General features: G+C 32.7%; 3 protein-coding genes across 3 annotated transcripts; 2 read left to right on the forward strand and 1 right to left on the reverse strand.

The window, feature by feature from the left end:
* The first annotated feature begins 565 nt into the window (after positions 1-565).
* On the forward strand, positions 566-2,918 carry LOC110621442 (GDSL esterase/lipase At4g01130). Its single transcript, XM_021765728.2, has 5 exons — positions 566-950; positions 1,448-1,666; positions 1,738-1,895; positions 2,089-2,359; positions 2,438-2,918. Exons 1-5 carry the CDS (start codon positions 704-706, stop codon positions 2,713-2,715), a joined length of 1,173 nt encoding a protein of 390 aa, XP_021621420.1. The 5' UTR covers positions 566-703; the 3' UTR covers positions 2,716-2,918.
* Positions 2,919-4,053: 1,135 nt separating this feature from the next.
* On the forward strand, positions 4,054-6,608 carry LOC110614891 (protein CURVATURE THYLAKOID 1A, chloroplastic). Its single transcript, XM_021756583.2, has 5 exons — positions 4,054-4,347; positions 5,484-5,581; positions 5,722-5,829; positions 5,912-5,983; positions 6,291-6,608. The coding sequence occupies exons 1-5, from the start codon at positions 4,182-4,184 to the stop codon at positions 6,348-6,350; spliced, it is 504 nt and encodes a 167-aa protein (XP_021612275.1). The 5' UTR covers positions 4,054-4,181; the 3' UTR covers positions 6,351-6,608.
* A 2,267-nt stretch (positions 6,609-8,875) lies between these two features.
* Positions 8,876-12,480, reverse strand: LOC110614903 (BTB/POZ domain-containing protein POB1). The gene is made up of 6 exons (XM_021756595.2): positions 11,954-12,480; positions 11,166-11,291; positions 10,850-10,971; positions 10,701-10,764; positions 10,214-10,493; positions 8,876-9,925 (listed from the first exon to the last, which is right to left on the reverse strand). The coding sequence occupies exons 1-6, from the start codon at positions 12,201-12,203 to the stop codon at positions 9,112-9,114; spliced, it is 1,656 nt and encodes a 551-aa protein (XP_021612287.1). The 5' UTR covers positions 12,204-12,480; the 3' UTR covers positions 8,876-9,111.
* Between the last annotated feature and the right edge of the window lie 10,144 nt (positions 12,481-22,624).

A 22,624-nucleotide genomic window follows, 5' to 3' on the forward strand; every position in this document is an offset into this window, starting at 1 on the left:
TCGGGCTGTGGCAATCTGACTGGGCCCTTCCTCAAGTTTGCGCGATCCACATACAAGTCCATTTCTCAACCAGATTACTTCGCCTAGGTACTGCCCCAATTGGGAATTGGTTCAGGGAAGGAGGAGCAAAACTCCAGTCAGGAATCGGGTCCTAAGTTTTCCTGAGTTTCCATAGATTTTTTTTTGCTGGGCTTAATTATTTTAGCCTTGTAATCGTTGTATTTTGCTTCGGCTTTTCTGTGAAATGAAATATTATTTCAGTCAAATTTTTGTATGCAAATTCAAGTGTTTTAAACATTTCAGTCAAAATGTGAATTAGTACGATTAATAGGACGATTGAGTGAAAAAATATCAGTTCTAACCCAGTAGGTTAGAGCAATTGTTTTGAATCTAAAGGAACATGCAGGAGAGACTTATCAATTAGAATTAGAATTAGAATAGCCAAAGAGAATGTGTGCATGCTTTTCTTATCCACTTGTTCTTGACTTGGCGGTGTTCTTTGTTGTTTAATTTTTTCTTCTTTTTCTGACAACATCCACGTGGCAGTTACTGTTTAACATTCACAAATATAGTCTCTAACACTAATCTCTAAAATTAAAATGAGCATGCTTTATTTGCCAGTTGGCTATACCTTTGGAACCATGCTCTTGCTCGCTTTATAAGGACAGGCCGCCTAGCTTCGATTGTTCCAACAGTAGAAACGATGATTTGGTTATGGAAATGTCGTGCGTGGAAGCTCCTACTTGTCTGCGTAGCGGCCATGGCAATGTCGACTGCTTTATGTTACTCCAAGTGTAAATATGAGGCAATTTTCAACTTCGGCGATTCAAATTCGGACACTGGTGGATTTTGGGCAGCATTTCCGGCGCAGTCTGGTCCTTTTGGCATGACCTTCTTCAAGAGACCCGCTGGTCGCGCTTCCGATGGCCGGCTAATTGTTGATTTCTTAGGTACTGCTACCATTTTCTCACCGACAACTACTTTTTTGTTTTCTTCGAATATTAGATTTTAATATTAACTTATTATTGGTAACATGTTAAATCAGTAGTTTTTATGTCATGATTGGGCATTACCTCTGATTGGCAAATAAGATGAATGAATCTTTTTCTTTCAATGAATGATTTCAAGCTTCGAAAATTCTCCGAGAGAGAGCTGTGATCGGTTGATTCTCCCTTCTGTTTTTACAAAAAAGACAGGACTGATTCTGACTCTCATTTGGCAATTTCCTATCACAAGACAAAGAGCTTAGCTGGAAAGGCTTGAATTTTTCACATTTTCTCATCTAGTATTCAGATGGTCCTCTACAATAGTAGAAATTATTCCATGTTAATACTTGCAATGTTTCTTTTAATAATAATAAAAAAAGAACCAAATGAAGATTGCATATCATCTCTAAAATGCAAATCAAATTGACGTATGATAGTGTGAGTGCTCTTTCGCTTGGCAGCTCAAGCTCTAGGATTCCCATTTCTGAGTCCATACCTGCAATCAATTGGATCTGATTACAGACACGGGGCAAATTATGCTACGCTGGCATCTACCGTGCTCTTGCCAAATACTTCCTTATTTGTTACTGGTATCAGCCCCTTTTCTCTTGCTATTCAGCTCAACCAAATGAAGGAATTCAAAGTTAAAGTCGATGAGTTTCATGCCACCAATCAAACAGGTGACGTAACAAACATTTAGCTAACAATGCTTCGGATCCACTAATTATGATCAAGCTAATTGTACTTTTAGGATCAACTCTTCTTCCAGCACCAGACGTTTTTGGTAAATCTATATACACATTGTACATTGGTCAGAATGATTTCACTTCCAATTTAGGAGCTATTGGTATAAGTGGAGTCAAGCAGTATCTTCCTCAAGTAGTTGGACAAATCCTTTGGACTATCAAAGTGAGTAACTCTCACACTGCAAACCATGAGGAAATAGTCGAGCTATGATACCCAAGTCAGAAACTTTCTGTTTCCTTCTTGGGTTATTGAGAAAGGAGTTTGGTCTCCAATTTTTTATTATCACCTGGGGATCATCCCCAAGTGTTTTAGTTTTAACTTTATAATGATGTTAATCCATGAAATAAATTTGAAGGAGCTATATGCGTTAGGAGGGCGTACCTTTCTGGTTCTAAATCTTGCACCAGTTGGCTGTTATCCTTCATTGTTGGTAGGGCTTCCTCACAACAGCTCAGACATCGACACATTCGGTTGCCTCATCTCTTACAATAGTGCAGTGGTGGACTACAATAACATGTTGCAGCAGGAACTAAAGGAAGCTAGAAAGGAACTCCCTAATGCTTCCCTTGTATATGTAGACATTCATGCAATTCTGCTAGAGCTGTTCCAGCATCCCACCTCTCATGGTATGGCAAACATTTGATTCAATAACCATTTCATTTCATTGAATTACCCTCCAATACATGTGGGTGTTTTTGGAGCAGGGTTCAAATATGGCCCTAAAGCATGTTGTGGGCATGGGGGAGGTGCCTACAATTTTGATTCTCAAGTTTTTTGTGGAAATACCAAAGTAATAAATGGGACCAATGTGACAGCATCAGCTTGTGATGATCCTTACAACTATGTAAGCTGGGATGGAATCCATGCCACTGAAGCAGCAAACAAGTTTATTACAATGGCAATCATCAATGGCTCTTATTCTGATCCTCCTTTTTCTCTTCAGCACTGTGACCTCCACCATATTGACAAGTCCATTAACTAATCAACGCACAAAATTCAACTGCTTTGGATCCTAATAAATTTCCTTATGCTGTTAATTTATTGGTAATACCCAAATCTCTGAGTTAGCAAGAAATTGTGGCATGTCTTGTTCTCAGAATTAGAATGGAACAGAGCATTTTAGCTCGTTAACCTTCGCTGCACTTGGATTTTGTTTATAGCTGCTCTTTTTGTCCTTTCTTTCTGAAGTTAGAATAGCAATGGAAAAAAGGCGATCCCTTGTGGAACGCATCTATAATCAATCCTCAGATAAGTGTCTGAATTGAACTGGAACAACTTTGAGATATAACAGTCTGCATTGCCATCTTTTGATTTCCCAATCCCAGTATTGGGAAATCTAACCACAATGGGTGAATCCAGAACGCTGAAATTGAGTGGTCTGTCGCCTAATGCGCTATAAGTGATAAACAATAACAGCTCCCCTCGCAAATCAGAACCCTTGCAGAATATCTGGAACTTGTTCTGCAACTAATGGAATGTTTAGTTTAGCTGTTGAATATACATTTAAATAGCTAAATCAAAATGTTTAGTGAGCTATTAATAGGATCAGCTGACAGAGTTTATCAACTGCGTTTCGAATCTGCTTTACAATTAAAACTGTTTTTCATCGGCTGGTAGATAGGTTTAACTTTATTTTTTATTTGAACCATATTATTTCTTTTAAAATTTATATATTATAATTTTTTAAATTAAAAGTGTACATTAATAAAATATTTAAAATTATAAAATATAGTAGATAAATTAAAAATATTATAAATAATAATTAAATTGATTATAAATATTCATTATTATATAATATAATAAAAATTATGTATATAAATGAAAAATATATATTTTGAAATTTTACTTTTAATTATTATACATATTGTGCATTCAAAAAAAATTATTATACATATTATATAATAAATTAAATATATAAATCAAAATTTATCTTTTCAATATAAAAAATTAATATATGTTCTTATTAATAATTTTATATACCAATAATAACCGTTGAACATGATTTAGCAAACACTTTAATATCAATCATAAATTATAGTTGTCAATTAACCACTATGAACTATCCATAATAGTTATTAACTGTATCCAACCGTTATATAAACGGTTCTAAATTTTTTTTTAAAAAATCCGCAATCATATCATATGGTCGGACTAGATCGGGCTACACAAGATTGAAGTTCTAATTTCGGCCAGGCCCAGGAGACAACGTGGATTGTAGATAGGGAATCAGCCAATCAAAACGCACAGACTTATCAACGTGTCATCCGCAGAATGAGAGTCAGAAACTCTCGAGCAAAAATATCAACACTGGATAAATGAACATAACGCTAGAAAAATAAAATAAATAAAATAACTTTTTTGAAATCAAAAAGTACACACATACCCATCGAAGTCGAGGGAAGACAGGATAGGAGCAGAGCGTTTAGGCAGCCACACATCAATATCCCAATGGCAGCGACGGTTTATGCGGCGGCAACAGCGTCCTCTTCCATGGCAGCTACCACCGCCGCCTTCATTCCGTCAGCCAGCAGAGCCACGCGCTGCTCGGTGTTGCCTTACCTCCCACCACGCTTATCATCCCACTCCTTCCGCCTTCCCATCAAACAAGTCTCAGGTACTGTTTGTTCTCACTTCTTCTCTATATCGCCAGTGTATGATAATGTAAAGGCAAGCCAGCAAAAATCTCACTTGCTTCAAGGAATAGAAAATACCATTTGGTGAAATGTCTCACTGTTGGCAATAAAAAGAGAATTTGTTGGCAATAGTTGCTTTGGGATTTCCAGCTACAACAATGGCCTTTAAATTGAGGCCTTATTTAGTTGGGGTAAGCATATGCAATAGTTGTTTTAGGATTTTCATGAAACAAGCTCTCTGCTAACACTTTCCCAAAGTACACTGCCTTTGTTTAGCATACAAATTAATTTTCAAGAAAGAAAAAAAAGAGTTTGCTTTTAAGTTGTAAAAAAACAATAATGGCCATAATTTAAAGATAATAAATTATCAAGGAAGTGCAACTTACCACTATCTAGGCAAGTTTCAAGGGAAGTAGGAAGGCCTACTTTTGTTGAAGTTACTTCAATGATGCAAACCAAATAAAATGAAATCTTATCTATATTCTCCAATCAAATAAGATCTTAATTTTCGGGCCTCATACTTATTTTAGGTTTCTAATAGGGTATTTTAGATGAAATAAGGCCCGAGTAGTTTGGGAGAACGTTAGCAGAGAGCTTAGATGATAATTAAGTAGGAATGTAGAGGCTAGATTGAAATTAAGTCATCAATGAGTTGCACTTTTGGCCAAAAAAAATAATCAGTGAGTTGCATGGGAAATAATTTACATATCTTCACCGATCAAAACTGTATATTTTGCTAATTAAATCCCCTCCTTGCTATACATTTATGGGGATTAGGTATGAAATTCTATTTACATCTGGTATGAAGTGTAAATTGGTATACAAGCATGGATGATAGGACTCGGAATGCGAAAGTTATAGCAAATTAATCCAATTCCGGTTCAGTATGTTTCTGCTGCTGGAAATGTTAAAGGGACACTAGACAAATTGACAACTTGGATGTTCGTGGCTGTCAAAAACACGTGCTAACTTATTTTTACGTGCAAATGCTCCTTATGAATGCAAGACATTAGGAATTGATTTTTCCCACCTGTCATTTCTGTTGTGTGCAAGTAACTCGAAAGTTTCAACAAAAAAAAAAAGTAACTCGAAAGTATCTACGTTTTTTTTCAAATAGAGTCTCGCAGGCTGTCTCTCCTTCCGAGTAGAGCCTCTTCATCAGAAGAATCCCCAACCGTTGACCCAAGTGAGCTTTTCACAGACTTGAAGGAGAAGGTAAGAGACAAAGCTAGACCATTGTACTTCCGAAATACTTTCTGACTTACCCCAGTTTCTTGCTCCGTTTTCCATTGCTAGCTAGTTGTTCTCTCTATCTCTTCAGCCCGGGTTGGACTAAATTTGGTAATTGTTACCAGTGGGATGCAGTTGAAAACAAGTCCACGGTGATTCTCTATGGAGGTGGGGCCATAGTTGCTGTTTGGCTTTCATCGATTATTGTGGGAGCAATCAACTCAGTACCTTTGGTGGGTTAATTTTTGAAACAGATGTCAAGGCGATAGAAGCTTTTATCAGTTGTCTAATTTTCTCATCTTTATCTTGTACCAGCTGCCCAAGATCATGGAGTTGGTTGGGCTTGGATATACTGGATGGTTTGTCTACAGATACCTTCTCTTCAAGGTACAGAATATGCATGCTTGATCTACTCTACTTTTCTCCCTTATGCAAGCCTAAACTCAACCATAAGAAACAATTAGCAGGCAATAGGATCAAAGTACCCTTCCCTCCTCTGTATTCTGCACGCAGGAGAGGCTCATTTCCCTTCTTAGAGTTTAATTGCTATACGGCTTCTATTGTCTGGAAATGGCTTTTAAGTTGATAATGCCACAGGATTTAAGTTGGAAAACAGCAGAGCCAACCTATTTTTTTTGACATGTATCAGACATTATAGCCTAACAATTAACAAATACTATATTTACTTCCCCAGTCAAGCAGAAAGGAACTAGCAACAGATATTGAAGAACTGAAGAAGAAGATTGCTGAATAGAATCCACTTGATTGAGCGGCAAACTTTTCTTCCAATCCGGATCTTTGTTTTAATTCAGTACTTTTGCATCACTGCTCTAAGACATCTCGTAATGTAGATTACAGCCCTGTATTAATCACGCTCTTGTATTTTCCCTGTTGTTCATTGTAATAAGGATCAGTATAGCTATGCAGCAATTACACTCTTGCGTATAAACTCATAACTAGCTTATGCATTTCACTTCTTCGTAAGGTAATCAATGATCAATCATTGCAATTAGCAGGATCTCAATCACAAAACAGGAATGTGTAGTTACACTGAATCACTGATATCTATATCTGAACCATATACAGTACCCCCTTGTGATTTTAGACTTGCCCAATACTTTTTCAAAACCACAGGGCAACCAAAACGTGTATGCTAGATCATAAGGTTGCCTAATTTTTCATAGAAGTGTTACCTCCTTTTAGTCGCAATACCTCTGCGCATAAATTCCATCCTCAATTCTTTCAGGATAATTTTGAGCTTGAACAGAACAATCACAGGACCAGAATGCGAAACCTCATCATCCATCCTACTGGCGATCCCTTCGTTCAACCTAATGTAATCAGGCAACTCATTATAAGCCTTCAAGAACCGGGCCTCATCAGCCTTATCATCCTGGCAATCCCTAAGGCCGAAGAGGATGATATTACCGGCGGTGATCCAGACCGTCTTGTGCATCTTTCTCTGGATGTGGCAGAGCCGTTTGGAGCCATCGATAGACATGGCTTTGCAGCGGCCATTGCCCAGCATGCGCAACACCTAAGTGTATACTTGATCGTCTTCTTTGATGATGAGCTCTGGCTTCTCGTCGTCGGCCTGATTCTTTCCTCGCTTGCGATTCTCGTCTCCCTTTCCTTTTGTTCTTCGGTATCTTGAATATGCAACATCTCTGTGTATCTCCTTTGCTGTATCTTTGATCGTTTCCGAAACCCTAACTAGTCCGTTTGGCCCCGGTCCTTTTTCCCTCAGGTTTTTCGCATTGTTCTCTGGAACTTCGCTAGTCGATGTAGTTGTTTGCGCCTTCGATGTAGAATTTAAGACGGTTTTGGAAGTTATAGAATGTGCCGATGGAGACAGGCTACGAGCATATGGAGACTATTGGAAGAGACATGGATCATGAGCCGGGCTCATGGGTCATGATAAGCCCAGACAATATCGCACCACAGAAAAATTTATATCAGATTTCTTATTTCTCAAAATTAACTCCTTAATTTTTAATTTAAAATTTCGTTAAAATATTTTTATATTTTATAATAGTTAACGTTAAATTAAAAATCTTTGTCAGAAAGTTTAGTAAACTTGTTTTAATTATAAATATGTATATTATTTGATTTTCATCATTTTAACTACTTGCATTATTTAGTATATAAATTGACTGAATAAAAAGACTAGAAACTTAGTTTTACATATATAAAAATATTTTAATTGAATTTTTTTAAATATAACCGATAGTTAATTAGATAAAAAAAATCAACAGCTTAATAGTAATTATAACAAAAAGGCCATTGTATATTGTTTGAACTTCAAATGATGTATGGCCTTACCCATTTCCATATTTTGGACCCATGTTACATGTATTAAATAAACATCTAATCAAAAGGTTTCATTAATGGGATGTAAATTACGTTTATTGGGATTAAAAAATATAATTATTTATTATTAACTTTGTAATGTTAAAATAGAAATTATATTTTTTTAATATAATATTGTACTATTCTTTATGTAACATTGCACTAGTTAAAAAATTTCATAAAATTAGAACATGATTAATCACAAATTAATATGTTTATCTTTTCTAAGATTAAACAATTCTTAAAAGATCATAATTAAACCAAACTTATTGTGAGCCTTTTTTTAATTTCTATCCAGTCTGCCTAAAAATTTATCGTCGATTCTGAAATAGAGAAAAAAATAATCAAACATCGTCATCGTCTATAACACTGACACGACGACCTCCTTATTATTTTAACTTAAGAGGGACATTATGGTTGGTGGACCCGACAAGGACACGAATGGCTAGCATTTGCTAAATGCGATTTGAGCTTATAAAGCTTTGCGGTGCAGGAGTGAGGCTCTAACTATACGATTAATGGCCTGTAGTCCTGAGTTAAAATTGCCACTTCTAATTCACGTGTCAGGAATAATTTTTATTGGATCGATAGGTTGATCTTAATTTTAATTTCAAATCATGGTTTGGGAATCAATCCGTTCGATCACTAAATTTCTTTTATCAATTTGACTTTAATTTGTTTTACTTTAACTCGAACCGATTCGATTCTGATTTCTAACGTTCAAACCGAAAGAGATCTAAATCACGCAGGAGTTTTGTGTAGACAGATCCTGCATCCTATCCACACAATCAATCAATCAATACTCAAACTCCTAGGGGCAGGAGGGCAGGAGAGCAGTGGATTCACGGCAAATTGAAGTACAACGCAATCTCCACCACCAAGTAGCCACAGTCACATCCAGTGGCCAAAATCAACTTAGCAGTTAGCATATGACCCTTAAATCGCATTTTTAAGAATAAACCGGTCAGAACATTCCCTCGTGCATCCAACCGCATTTACATTTCCCTACATATTGAAAGGAATAAAGGAACATTTCTAATTATGTTTCAACTTCCCAACCAAAACTAGCTCACGCATGGTGCCTACTTATTACATTTCATTCTTGGTTAAAGCTGAGTAGGAAAACAAGAGGGTTAGAGCTTCTGGAGCAGGAAGCTTTCTTTGTATCAGTGCCTGATCGTGAGCTCTGCTCTCAGATGCAGGACGCCATTTATAAAGTAGAGACTATCTTCGGCCATAAAGGAAGTCCATGGGATTGCAAATAAGTTTCGATATCCAACTGCCTTGCCTCCAGTGAATGTGTAGTTCCCTTTGTACTTGCTTACAAACTCTTCTGTTGGCTTTGTTCTGGCCGCAAATTCATAATCCACACCAAAGCTCACGGACCCCTTCTCCTGCATCCCCAAAAATAAACCAAAACAATGAAAAGAGCTTTGCTGGTCCATGTTGCAGTGTGCTGACAAGAAAAATCCTTGTCCACCCAGGTGGAAGGCCTGAGAATACACCCGTCCAGATGGGAACAAATTTGTGCACTCTTCCCGCTTCAAGTCCAGGTACACCACACACTGCTGCCTAGGTAGTTCAAACTCTACAATCTTAACAGGCCTATACTTGTATGCACGCTCCACAAAACGTCGATTCATGGACGCAGATTCCTCTGCTGCCAGTATTCGTTGACGATGAGGGGCCTCAGCCTTGAAAAACAGAGCCTCAAGCACAAGCTTGGATGCAACATCATGATCAAAGTCACTACATGTTAAAACTTTCTTTAGCTTTCGGCAAGTCATGTAAGGGAAGCGAATGTAACGTGCTAGACGATGACCTAGTACTTCACGACGGTCCTCTGGTTGTGGGTATTGAATCCTAGCCCATTTCAACACAAAGTCATACACAGCATCTTCTGATGCAACCTGCAGGTCATCACTGGACAAAATTGCCTCAATTCCAGCCAGGGGTAAAGACATAACCTCCTCTTGGAACCTAGTCAGTTAATACAAAAAAATAAGCTGCCAGAAAATGAATGTATAAAATGACCAAAATATGATCAAGATACAGAATTAAAGTTGAGCTGAAATATTATTTGTGCTCTTATTGGCATCTATTAAAACTGCAGTAAACTAGATTCGCATACTGATAAGACCACCTAAAGTTTCTGACCTAATTCACAAGGCATCACATTCTCCTTAGTGGTTAAAACTACACATGAAATAATAAGCTTAAAACCCATGCACAACACAAAAATAAAGAAAAGAAATGAAGGATGCCTACTTGTTCACATCTCTATAACGAGATGCAAGGTATCGCTTGGCAGCATCAGTCAATGGTTGGACTGCTTCAGCCATTAAGACGCTAGATGGAAGCTCTAAATAAAGCAAAGCAGATTCTGGCGTCATAGCCATGTTACGCAATAGCCGGCTGCAATACCTCATGCATGAAGCAACCTCAAATTTATCAGCAGCCATCAATACATCAAGCAAACCAGGCGCTGTAGTATTAGATAAAGTACTGCTGTACATAAAATTCAGAAGGTCCATGAGAGCAGCTTCCTCTGTTAAAAAGAGAAAAAAAAAATTATTAAAAAAAATTGTAAGCCAGCCTTCATTCCCTCATACTGATCTATGACCAAATGTTACAAGGACAGCATAGGACTTCATAGATGCATTAAACTAGCAAGGTTAACAATTCTCTTCCAGCTTCACCACGGGGGAAAAAGAAAGAAAGCATCCACTTATAGGCTAGTGACATGTGCACATACCAGAAGCATTGATCCGTAGTGTCACATGCCGCTGCTCTGACTCCATCATCCCATTTGAGAAGAGCTGCCCAAAACAAAAAAGAAAGGTATTGAGGCTGAGAAATTTCAGCAAGCAAAGATGAATGTTTGCCAAATTAAAGGATATTCACCTTGTAGAAAAATGGACTTTTTGCAGCTAAAATGGGGGAGCTGATGTGTAGTGTTTTAACTCTCACAATGCTTGAGCAATCCATGCTCGAGGCTGATTCATTAAAATCTGCAGCTTCATCCCCTGCAAGAGTAGTACCAAGCATACCCAATTGACTACACAATTAGGGAATATAGAACAAGAATCATGACTGGAGACTCTGAAGACATGAATTCCAACCTATAAGAGACTATAACAGTAGTTTAAGTCATGATAGCCAAATAAACGAAATCACACACACTCCACCTGCAAGATTCAATACACCAATGTAAAACTACCTGAAGGTGACTCTTCAATCATTGCCACCGCTTCCTCATCTTGATTTTCACAGCCCAGACAATCATCCATGTCAGGTTGGTTACAACTTAAAATCTGCTCCTCAGCGCCTACAGAGACCTCCACAGCTGAAAGCAACCGCGAAACTTAAACACCATCAGAAACGCTAAAAATAATACACTAGAATGAAAAGCCACGTGACAGGAAAATTCTAAGATATCGTATAGTCAGAGAAGGGTGTGCATGCCGGGAAATCAATTAAAAAACTACAACATAATAAAAAAGAATTATAGAACTGAAGATATATAAGCAAAATTATTAAAAATTTGAAGTTCTACCAAATTGGAGCATGCGCAACACAGCAACCGCACATGGGAGGAGATACTAAGGGCCTGTGTAAGACATGCACAAGACACGTATGGAGAGACAGTTTTTCAAAATTCCTTGCTGTATACATCTACTCTCCCATCCCTTATTATCATAGCATCACTCGCAATGCACTAAGAGAGAAAATCTCATTTATTAATCTTATAAGACGCTACACTATATTGAAAATGTATGTTAACCGCAAAAAGAGGGGAAAAAAAATCCCTTCCACAGCCAACAATCACAGAAAGGACCTTCAAAGAAATGACCCTAGATGATTATGTTGGCAATTTGCTTTCAATTTTTCAAAACACCCGGAAAAGAAACCGGGGGGGTGGGAAATTTCCTGAAGATAATTTATAAGCAATTACAATTTTTTTTTTAAAAAAAAAAAGTCAAAGAAGTGTTAAAAGGAAATACAAACCATTGTCCTTCTTGATATCTTCTCTCCTTCTCTTGCGATGCCTAGCCCAATCGGCAATACTAGTGCATCCTTCGCCATCAGACCTGTCATCAGGGGACTCGCCCATGATCTCGATCCGAAGAAGCCGGTCAGAAAAATTAATATCGTTAAAGGCGAAACCAAAATCTCCATCGGAAGAAGAAGCCCCACGGGAATAGACCGACTCCATGTCCGTTCTGGGGTCGAAAAGATCAGTGTTCGAGCCTTTCATCTACTGACTCTCTCCAAAATAAATAAAAGGAGAGAGGAGAGATGAAACCCTAACAAACAGGTAACTGAAAGCAACCTGAAACAGAGAGAGGTATCAGAGAATCTGCTGATGGTGGGTAGAGGATGATAGGGCTAGGATTTATGCAACATTAATTGTGAATTAAAGGAAAATTGGCACAACAGAAGCGGTTGATTTGTTACGCGTGCGTCCACGGTTTGCTTTCAATTTGGGTTATATTGGGATTTGCCCTTGTCGTTCCAGTTAAATTTTGGTCTACCTGCGACGCGCTTTGAATGGGCCTCGCCGTTTGGTTTTCACTTTGTTCCCGTTTTGTATTTCTTCTGACGCTCTTTTTCTTCTCATCTAATGAAAATTAATAACTTCAATATGTATTTTAATATTAATATTGAACATGTTTCACATAATACAATTCTTATATTGCAGGTCAAAAAAGAACCGTCGCTGATTTGAATTCAGAGAAATCTTAAACCTAGACCGAACTAGGATGATCGATTTACAGGATGGATTTCTGAAATTAACGGTTTTAGTTTTTAGTTCCAGTCAACACCGTTTCAGATGTGCTTCGAAATCAAATGAATATAAATGAATTAAAAAAAAATAAATTACACAAAAAAAAATGACATGTTTTAATTAAAATACATAAAGAGGAAAATTTTAATTGTATTTTAAATTAAATTGAATTGAATTAATAAAATAATTCAGAAATAAGAGGATATGGAAATTTTGATAGTATGAAAAATATAATGAACTTAGAGTGAAAAAATTAATTGCTGCCAAAAATAATAATTTATGGAGTAGTAAATAATTATGTAGAGAATTTGAGAAAATGTTTAAATTGAAGATTTCTTTTTTTTAATATTAAATATAATATTAAAAGAATGTGGGAATTTGTATGGAAAAAAAATTAAGGGTGAGATAGGTATTTACATAATTATTTGTAATTTCTTTTCATTCTTAAAATATCCTTAAAATTAGTTGTTTATAGTTGTTGCAGAGGATAAAATAGTAATTTTATAAAATTAAAAAATATTTTTTAAATTTATAACCTTTAAATGTTTTTTTTTTATAATTTTAAATCAAACCGCATATTCACATTGCTTAAAAATCTAGACATAAACTAAATTATAAAAATACAGTTTCCTTCCAAAAATTGTATTTGTCTACTTTTATGTTTTAATTGTTTTGAAATATTATTTATTTTTTTACGTATTACAATTGAAATATAAAATTGATTATTGTAATATTTTTTAATATAATTTTTCATTAATTATTGATTAATATTCCTATTTTATATTAGACGTGGATATAATTGAAAAGTAAACAAAATTTTATTTTTTTTTAACTACAATAATTGTATTTTTTAATTTTCGCAAAACAAGGAAAGTGAAAAAAAAATGAGATGGATATGTTGTATTCTTATTTATTTATTTTTTAAATAAATAAAATTACAAAATTACATAGGAAAGAGCCCATTCAATGTAGCTCATAAGATTACAACTAAAGCCCTTTGAAATAATATTAAAATGTTACTTTAAAATTATATGGTGGAACCATTATTTACGTAGGTAATTCTAAATGGAATAGTAAGATAATCAATATATTAGTAATTAGTATATTCCCTATTTACTTAATATATTTTTATTTTCAAAAAATAATATGCTTTTTTTTTTATGATGCAATTATAAAATTGCATTAAAAGTTCTTAAGAATACAGTTTAAAAAAAAAAAATTAAGCCTACACATACTTTAGCTCAGTTCATAGCATAAAAAAATAGAAATTCAATCCAATAACACAGTCTAAATCCAAATAAAAAATTTGGAAAAGTGTGATACTCGTTCCATCGATTCATCGACACTGCCCAATCAAAATACCAATCGATTAGCCCCACCACACATATATCTAGAGTTGTGCATTCGGACGATTCGATTTAAAATCGAATTGAACTAATTAAACTGAAAATTAAAATTTTAATATTTATAAAAATTAAATTGAATCGATTTTGATCAGAAATTGAATTGAATTAAACCAATTTGATTTGGTTCAATTCGGTTCGGTTTTTAATAAATTTTTTATTTTTTATAATTTATTTTTAATTTTTAAAATTTAATTAAAATATTTTAATTTTAATATAATTTAATTTCTCTATATTATTAAAAATAACATATTATTATCACTAATCGGTTCGGTTCAATTTTTTCGATTTTTTTTATCAAAATCGAACCGAACTGAAATAACTGAAATTTCTGAAATTAAAAACCGAACCGAACCGAATTGAATAAAGAACCGAACCGAATTTTAAAATTAATTCGATTTGATCAATTTTTTCGATTTGAACCGAATAGTGCTCACCCCTACATACATCATACTGAAAATAGGGAATAGATCAATCGATGATCTAAAAATTCATGCGATAATCGAAAATTATTGCCAAACTACCCAATCACCAATATGCAAATCAACAATAAAAAAAATTAATCAAAATCTTAAAAAATATATGAAAAAATGAGAGAGCAAACCAGTTAAGACTATCAAATACAAATCACATGAAAAACTGCAAGAAATTGGCTATCACATATAAAGAATCTACCATCAACTGACGCCGTCTAATGCGAACCATGCAGATTGTTATTATTTTTTTAATTTTTTAAATATTTGGAATGAGATAGAAGATTGATGGATGGAATTAAGCTGGATGACAATTTTTGACTTATAGTTGAAGTTGAACGCGTCTGAGTCAAAATGCACGTTTACAAATTAAATTCTAATCGTAATTTGCAATTCAAAACTCTTCCAACTTTGAACACCAAAACCAAAACAGACAATTAGGGCAAAATACTTGTATGACTGATTTATTTCTTTTTTTAATTTTTTTTTATACATGAAATTTCCATGGAAGCACAGTTTCCTCTTTAAAAAATCATGAGATTCAATTCATTGACTGATTATATAAATACAATAGAACGGGTTAGTTTTATCCCTATTATCTCAGTTCAAAATTTATTCTATTTTAATTTTTTATTCATAATTTTGGTGAACTTTTAATAAGTCTTTATATCTGTAATACCAAGTTAATAAAAAAATATATTATTTTCTCTTTTTTTTTAAAGAAAATAAAATATATTCTATTTTTCGTGTTTTTTTTCTTTCTTGTCATTCCTTCTTGAAATTTTATAGTTGCATTAATAGATAATTATTCATTATTTTATGATTTTTAAATTTATATTTGTTCGTAAATTTCTAACTATTAAAATTTTAAAATAAATATCAAATTTTTATGACAATGCCAATTTCTACTAAAAATTAATCTGAATAGATTTTTATTTAATTTTCAGACCAAATACTAAATTTAAAATTAACCTTTATACAATGAGAAATTATTTTTATTTATTTAAACCATTAAAGGTTAATAAATCCTTAAATCTTCATATCTAAATAACCCATTTTTTAATTAAAAATAAACAATTATACTATTCAAAATTTAAAAAGAGACGAATCTCAGTTTTCATTGAACAAATATAAGCATTAAAAATTTAAAAGTATAATTTCAATTTGTATCTGCTTTCTTTTTCTTTTCTTCAACCTTGTTTATTTCTAATTACTGACTTTCTTTAGTAATATATGTGAGTTTATGAATTTTCTTATAAAATTAACATTGTGATTAAAAGTTTAATTTTATTTATTAACTTTTAAAAATTGAAATTTAAACTAAAGTTGAATTAGATCAGTTCATTAATAAAAAATATTAATTAATTTTACCAGTGAGATTGATAAAGAAAAGGGAGAAGGATAAAATAATAACTTTCTTTTTGAAATTGAAGGGTTAAATTCTTATTTTATCCGAAACTTGAAAAGTAGATTTTTTTTTTTGAAATAAAATGAAAATTTAGATATATAATCAATACAAATTAAAATCAAGAGATATGAACGAATTATCTATTTATTATAAAAAAAATAAAATTACTAATTACTAATTTTTTTTCTAATATTAATAAATAGAGACGGGCAGAATTACAGCAAATTAACTTCCAAAACTTGGATATACTATTTGCTGAAACTTGGAGTCGATCGAGAGAGACTATAAGTGCCATAAATTCATGACCCTGCAACAAGAAAAAAGAGGTTCAGAATAAATTTATCATACTATTAGGGTTTGGAAATTATAGAAATGCAAAGATTTAACAGTGTTTAATAATAAAAAAAATCAAATTAAAACGTTGAAAAAAAAAAGACAATTCTTGCAAATATAGGAAAAAAAAAACAGAAAATTGTGGTCAGTGATTTCTGTCACACCTCCACAGTTTATTCCGCAAATATTATTGTGTGATTAACACTTTGAGGATTGGAAAGAGCATAGGAGCTCCCTTCACCCCAATACAAAAAAGATGAAAGGCAACCACGTCTCCTGGCGCATGCAAACCCTTAGTCTGCGCAATTAATCCACGAGTCCCTGCGCAGCCAATGGGTATCCATGAGCCAGCAGCCGTGCCACATCCTCCTCTTCCTTTCAGTGATGGAGCAAGAGAGCTCCCATGCATGATTCCCCCCTCCACTAATTTAAATGCTTCTAATCTATAATTAACTACACAATATTACATAAAGACAAATTGCTTGTCTGCTGTCTTCTGATTTTATGTAAAACAAATGTGGTCTTTATATAGGCTTCAGCATACGCATGAGCCCTTGATTCTGTGTTGATATGCAATAATCCTGCTCATTAATTTTTATGATTTGTAAGATCTCATAAAATTATAAAAACATTTATGTCCAAATATATATTTATACCCATGTAACTATATAATATTAGACCATTAAATACATTAACTAAAATTATAAATTATTGGACTTCTGAAATTACAAAAATTATAACAATTATATATAAATTTATTTATAGAAAAAATTAAAAATAATTCTAGATTTCAGAAAATAATAAAATTATATTTGTTTAATTTTATCATAATATAATTAAATTAAATTTCATTTTCTTTAATAAATTATTAATAATATAAATAATGTGTAATATATTGATTTTGAGAATGAATATGCTGCATAGGACAGCAAATTTAGTGCTGATCAGAATCTCTTTTTATTGTCACTTTCTTTTTATTTGGTAATAAAAAGCACTAATTAATTAATCGTGCATGTCTAAGATGGCACTCGTCTTTAATTGTAGAGAAAATTACTTTTTAGTCCCTGAGATTTAACGTAATTAACACTTCTGTCCCTCTATTTTGGCAACCCAACACTTAAGTCTCTCACTTTCTCTTCTGTCCAAATTCATAGTCCTTCCGTCCATTTAAACCGTTTGGTCAAAAAGTCAAAAGTGAGATGTGATGATTTTTTCCAAAAATACCCTTCTTTCAATTTGAAATTCCAGAAGAAGAAGAAGAAGAAAGAAGAAGAAGAAGAAGAATAAGTTGCAGAAAGGGTAGGAAGAAGAAAAAAGAAGAAGAAGAAGAAAGAAGAAGAAGAAGAAGAAGAAGAAGAAGAAGAAGAAGAAGAAAGAAGAAGAAGAAGAAGAAGAAGAAGAAAAAGTTGCTGGGTAGGAAGAAGAAGAAGAAGAAAGAAGAAGAAGAAGAAGAAGAAGAAGAAGAAGAAGTTGCTGGGTAGGAAGAAGAAGAAGAAGAAAGAAGAAGAAGTTGCTGGATAGGAAGAAGAAGAAGAAGAAGAAGAAGAAGAAGAAGAAGAAGAAGAGGATTAATTTTGTCAATTCACGTGTCCCAAACGGCTATTTTGGACGGAAGGACTACGAATTTGGACGGAAGAGAAAGCGAGGGACTTAAGTGTTGGGTCGCCAAAATAGAGGGACATAAGTGTTAATTACGTTAAACCTCAGGGACTACAAAGTAATTTTTCCTTAATTAGATATATACAAAACAAATGTATAACTAATTTTTAAGGTTCCCAATTATTTTTTAATATATATTTTGTGAAGCTAGCTTAAGTGTTAGGCATAAGCCTTTTGATTGGTATATTCTTTTTCTGACCAAGATTACGTAATTATTCTCCACTCATATGTATATATATTAACTATAAGACAGAAATTAACTTCTACTAATTTGGTTAATTATTAAGGTTTTTATGAGGATTCTGTTATTAGCTAGATCATCACAGTTTTAAAAAATATATTAATTAGTGTTAATAATATTTTATATTTTTTAAAATTAATTTCAATTTTTTTTATGTATCACATAAAAAGAATTTATTTATTTATTTTTTAAAATTTATAAAATGAAAAATTTTCAATATATTCATTATTTTTCAACGAAAATCGACATTCATCGATTAAGTTATTGGTCTAATAACATTAATAAATAATATAATACTGAAAAAAATAAAAAAATAAAATTATATGCATTTTCTGATTAATATTGTCGCTTCAAGCATTTTCTAAACAAAGATATTAGTGGCATCTAATCCAAATTCTGCTGAGCACAAATTAAAGAGAAAAAAATGTGAAAGAAAAAAGATGATATTCTCTCAATCATAAGCTATTTTAAATAATTTAATTAATAAATTTATTCATGCCTTTTAAATTTATTGAACAAATTAAAAGTTAAAAATAAATAAAATTTGCTCATAAAGCTTTAAATGATTTGCATATTACGAGGACTCAAATTGTTACATTTTCACATGGATATAAAAAAATATTTAATTATTTGCCAATATGGAAAATATTAAATGTATAAAAGAAAAGGTTTTATTTTAGGAAAAGCAAATTCCAAGAAAAAGGATATACGGAGATATTTGACTGCACGATTGTAATAAGTAATGAAGAATGCTTTTTCCCCTTAATAAAGGGATAGTATAAGGTTCCCAATATTGTGGCCCAAAATCTTTCTGGAATCCAACAATTACACCCGCATATACTCATCCTTTATAATATACGCTTATAATCCAAAATACATAAATACATATACCCGTAAATTAATAATTGTATTTGAGTAAAACTGAGAGATCTTAAATTTATTTTTCTGATCTCTATTTAAAAATAGAATCTAAATTTTATTTTATTAAAAAAGTGAGATTTTTTTTTATTTATTTCAAATAAGTGAATAAAAATAATTTATTGGAAAATAGGTTATACCATGAGAAAATGTGTTTAGACCAAATCTGGATGCCTTAATTTTAATTTTGAATAATTGTAATTAATCTATCAAGCATTAGTTGTCTTAAATTTCATATTATTATCAATTAGAATTTAATTAATTTTTCTTGCTGTCTAAAGAATAATAAGTAAATCCACTTTTGAATATAATCATATTTATAATTTGTTTTACACCTATTGTATATGAAATAAATATAATTTTAAATTTTATTTAATTATTTAATTGTTCAAATATCAATTAGAATCCCATGGATACTTGATGCTTTTGGGCTTGCATATTACGATTCACGGGCCCATACAATTAAAGGAGATGCCACGTCGTATTCTCTTCTTATATTGTAACTTCAACGTTGGCTCAATATACTTGCACGAATAATACGAAATAATATTTCCTTGAATTCCAAAAGAGAATACTTATTTTTTAAGCATTTACAAGCTTTGCAATACATAATAGGGAATTTGATTACATTTACTTCGAGGATATACATTGTTTTTCCACCCATCGATCACATCAGGATCCTGCAAGTGCTGCCTCAAAACAAACAAACTCAGTAAATTAGCATTAGCTCAAATAGAAATTAAACTTAACAATTTAAATAAAATTTCATGACTTTTTTAACATAAATATATTTCTGCGAATGGAGGTTAATTGAACTTTCTTCATTTTAAAAAAAATTATATGATTTTTTTTTTTTTTTTCTGAATTGGCATTGATAGCGTAATCACGCATTAGTAAGAGAGTGCTATTAAAACAAGTAGAACAAGAGACGAGGGAGAAAGAAAAAGTAAAGATAAAAGAAAGTTGTTAGAAAGACAACAGAGCTCCCTTCACTCCAATATAAAAAATGCCAAGGCAACCACGTCTCCCAGGTCATGCAAACCCTTAGCCTGCGCACCCAAGCCAATCCCATAATAATCATGATCAATCGATATCTGCTTATCCTGCACAGTGCGCACCCAGGGGTATTCATGAACTAGCAGCCATGGCCTACCATTGCCTCCTTTACATAGGAGTGAAGAGATCTCCATTAAACCTCACCAAAAACCTAATTAAAAAAAATATATATGAATATATGTTTATTTAAAATAGAAAAAAACCACCAAAATACTAGAGAGAAGTGCTTGCAGCTTACTGCAATGCTATGGTGAAGAAGAGAGATCCTTATATAAGCCAAGGCATAGTCTCAAGATGTGATCTGAACCGTTAAATTTGACAATTTTTTTTTTTATAAAAAAGATATCATTATATTTTATTGCAACTTTAATGTAACTAATGTAGAAAATCATTGGCTCACCTGGCATATGAATATGTCTACATACACATAATAACACTATTCGTTCAGTTGGGCTATTAGCTTTGCATAGACGGCCATGGCATTAGCAGAAAAATTTTAGGGTTCCACTTGGTAATCGATTAATTAATTAATTTAGGTTTAATTATTTATGGGTGTTTTTCTTTCTTTTACAAAAGAAAAGTGCATGTACTCGGTGGAACAGGTGGCCCATAATTATTCTGACCCAACTTTGTGGTGTATAGGAATAAAGTAGCTTTATTTTAGTGTGTAATTTTTTTTTGGAATGGAGATACAAGAGGGATTGGGAATTAAGGATTTGAATTTAAGATCTCTCAAATTCATTTAGATATACTTATTATCAGATTAAATTTGTGAGTGTATTTTAGTGTGTAATTTAAAATTATTTATTTACTTATAAAGCGCATCAGAGCATATTGATGGATACATCGTTTATTATAATAAATAATTTTTGTTAAAAAAATTTGTTCATGTAGTGTAATTACGCAAGCCCTTAATCTGGTTTGGGATGACAAAATTATTCCATTATGGGTTAGAAAATACTTAATTAATTAATAAGAAGAGTAGTGGCGTCACTGTCACACTTAATCGCAATTACACACTCCATCCTAAGCTTATTTGCTTATGGTGGGTTCTTACGTGTTTAATATTTTTCATTCCTTTATTTATTTTCCTTTATGACTATGACTATGACTCACCAGGTGGCTGTGCTTCAACTTCATGTTGCTTTGCAGTGTTCTTTTTGTTTGCTTAAAGTATTGAACAAAATACGCTACTAAAATTCTATATTTCATTTTCTTTTCCCATATAAAAGATATATGTTTCAATTTATAAATGACTTTTTTTTATTAGATTTATAAAGGACCGATAAAAAATCAATTTCAATTTAAATTTATCGATTCGATTTCTACACGTGCGATTAAATAAAGTTATAAAATTTTTATTTTTTTACTTATTTAATTTTTTAAATTTTATTTGTAAACGGCTATTTTGATTAAGGTAAAAATGTTTATAACTATTGTGAGATTTTTATTTAAATTTCTACTAAATTTTCTAAATAGGTTTAACGTTTCTACTGATTTTTCTAAACAGCTCTAACATCTCTGCTGATTTTTTTAAACAGCTCCAATGTCTATTTTTCTACGATTATAAATAGAATTCGTTTTCACAGTTCAGAAATATAATTGCTTTTCTCTGCTCTCCTATTCTACTTTTCTGTTTGCTGCTGGGTTCTATTAAAAAAAACTTTTATTCTGATCCTGAATTTCTGTAGAAGAGTCTGTTTAATCCTGAGAGTTACTAAATAATCCTTAAGGATAGTGCAACTCAGACTACGTTTTTCTACTTCCATTTATAACAATCTTGGAGATTATTTAAAACTTAAAATAAATGAAATCAAACGTTATTACTTCCTCTATTTCTGCACTACCTACTTCTAATGATATTGTCACTACCTCTGCTTCTGTTGTGCCAAACAACCTTCTTGCCGTCCCGCTTCCTACTGCTGCAAATACTAGGTCGCTTCTGCTGCTGTTCCATATGGTAAACCTTTTCTTGACGTCTTCTTTGAAGTTTTTTCGGGTCTGAAATTCAAGAGATGACAAGATAGAATTTTTCAATACTGACATGCATGGCATAACTTCAGCACTCACAGAATCAAGACCTGCACCTGCTGTTGATCCAAAGTTGTATGAAATCTGGGCTTATTCTAATAAGGTATGTAGGCATACAATTATTAGTACACTTTCTAATGATCTTTTTGATATCTACTGTTCCTACAAGAAATCCAAAAAAATATGGGATTCAATAAACCTGAAATATATTGCTGATAATGCTGAAAAATAAAAATTTGTAATTGACAATTTTTATAAATGGGAAATGATTGAAGAAAAAGATATCAAAATGTAAATCAATGAGTACCATAAACTTCTGGAGGATCTTAGAGCTGAAAATATCACTTTGCAAAATAAATATGTGGCTG

This window comes from Manihot esculenta, chromosome 1 (assembly GCF_001659605.2).
Source record: "Manihot esculenta cultivar AM560-2 chromosome 1, M.esculenta_v8, whole genome shotgun sequence".
NCBI lineage: Eukaryota > Viridiplantae > Streptophyta > Magnoliopsida > Malpighiales > Euphorbiaceae > Manihot > Manihot esculenta.

Bases quoted from the DNA above. Each gene is read 5' to 3' on its own strand.
- LOC110614891 (XM_021756583.2), top strand. From the start codon at position 4,182: ATGGCAGCGACGGTTTATGCGGCGGCAACAGCGTCCTCTTCCATGGCA. The intron at 5,582-5,721 runs GTAAGAGACAAA...AATTGTTACCAG, and splicing joins TCACAGACTTGAAGGAGAAG to TGGGATGCAGTTGAAAACAA. The intron at 5,830-5,911 runs GTGGGTTAATTT...ATCTTGTACCAG, and splicing joins CAATCAACTCAGTACCTTTG to CTGCCCAAGATCATGGAGTT.
- LOC110614903 (XM_021756595.2), bottom strand. From the start codon at position 12,203: ATGAAAGGCTCGAACACTGATCTTTTCGACCCCAGAACGGACATGGAG. The intron at 10,765-10,849 runs GTGAATATCCTT...TGTTTTGGGCAG, and splicing joins AAAGTCCATTTTTCTACAAG to CTCTTCTCAAATGGGATGAT. The intron at 9,926-10,213 runs GTAGGCATCCTT...TTAACTGACTAG, and splicing joins CGTTATAGAGATGTGAACAA to GTTCCAAGAGGAGGTTATGT.
- LOC110621442 (XM_021765728.2), top strand. From the start codon at position 704: ATGATTTGGTTATGGAAATGTCGTGCGTGGAAGCTCCTACTTGTCTGC. The intron at 951-1,447 runs GTACTGCTACCA...TTCGCTTGGCAG, and splicing joins GCTAATTGTTGATTTCTTAG to CTCAAGCTCTAGGATTCCCA. The intron at 1,896-2,088 runs GTGAGTAACTCT...ATAAATTTGAAG, and splicing joins AAATCCTTTGGACTATCAAA to GAGCTATATGCGTTAGGAGG.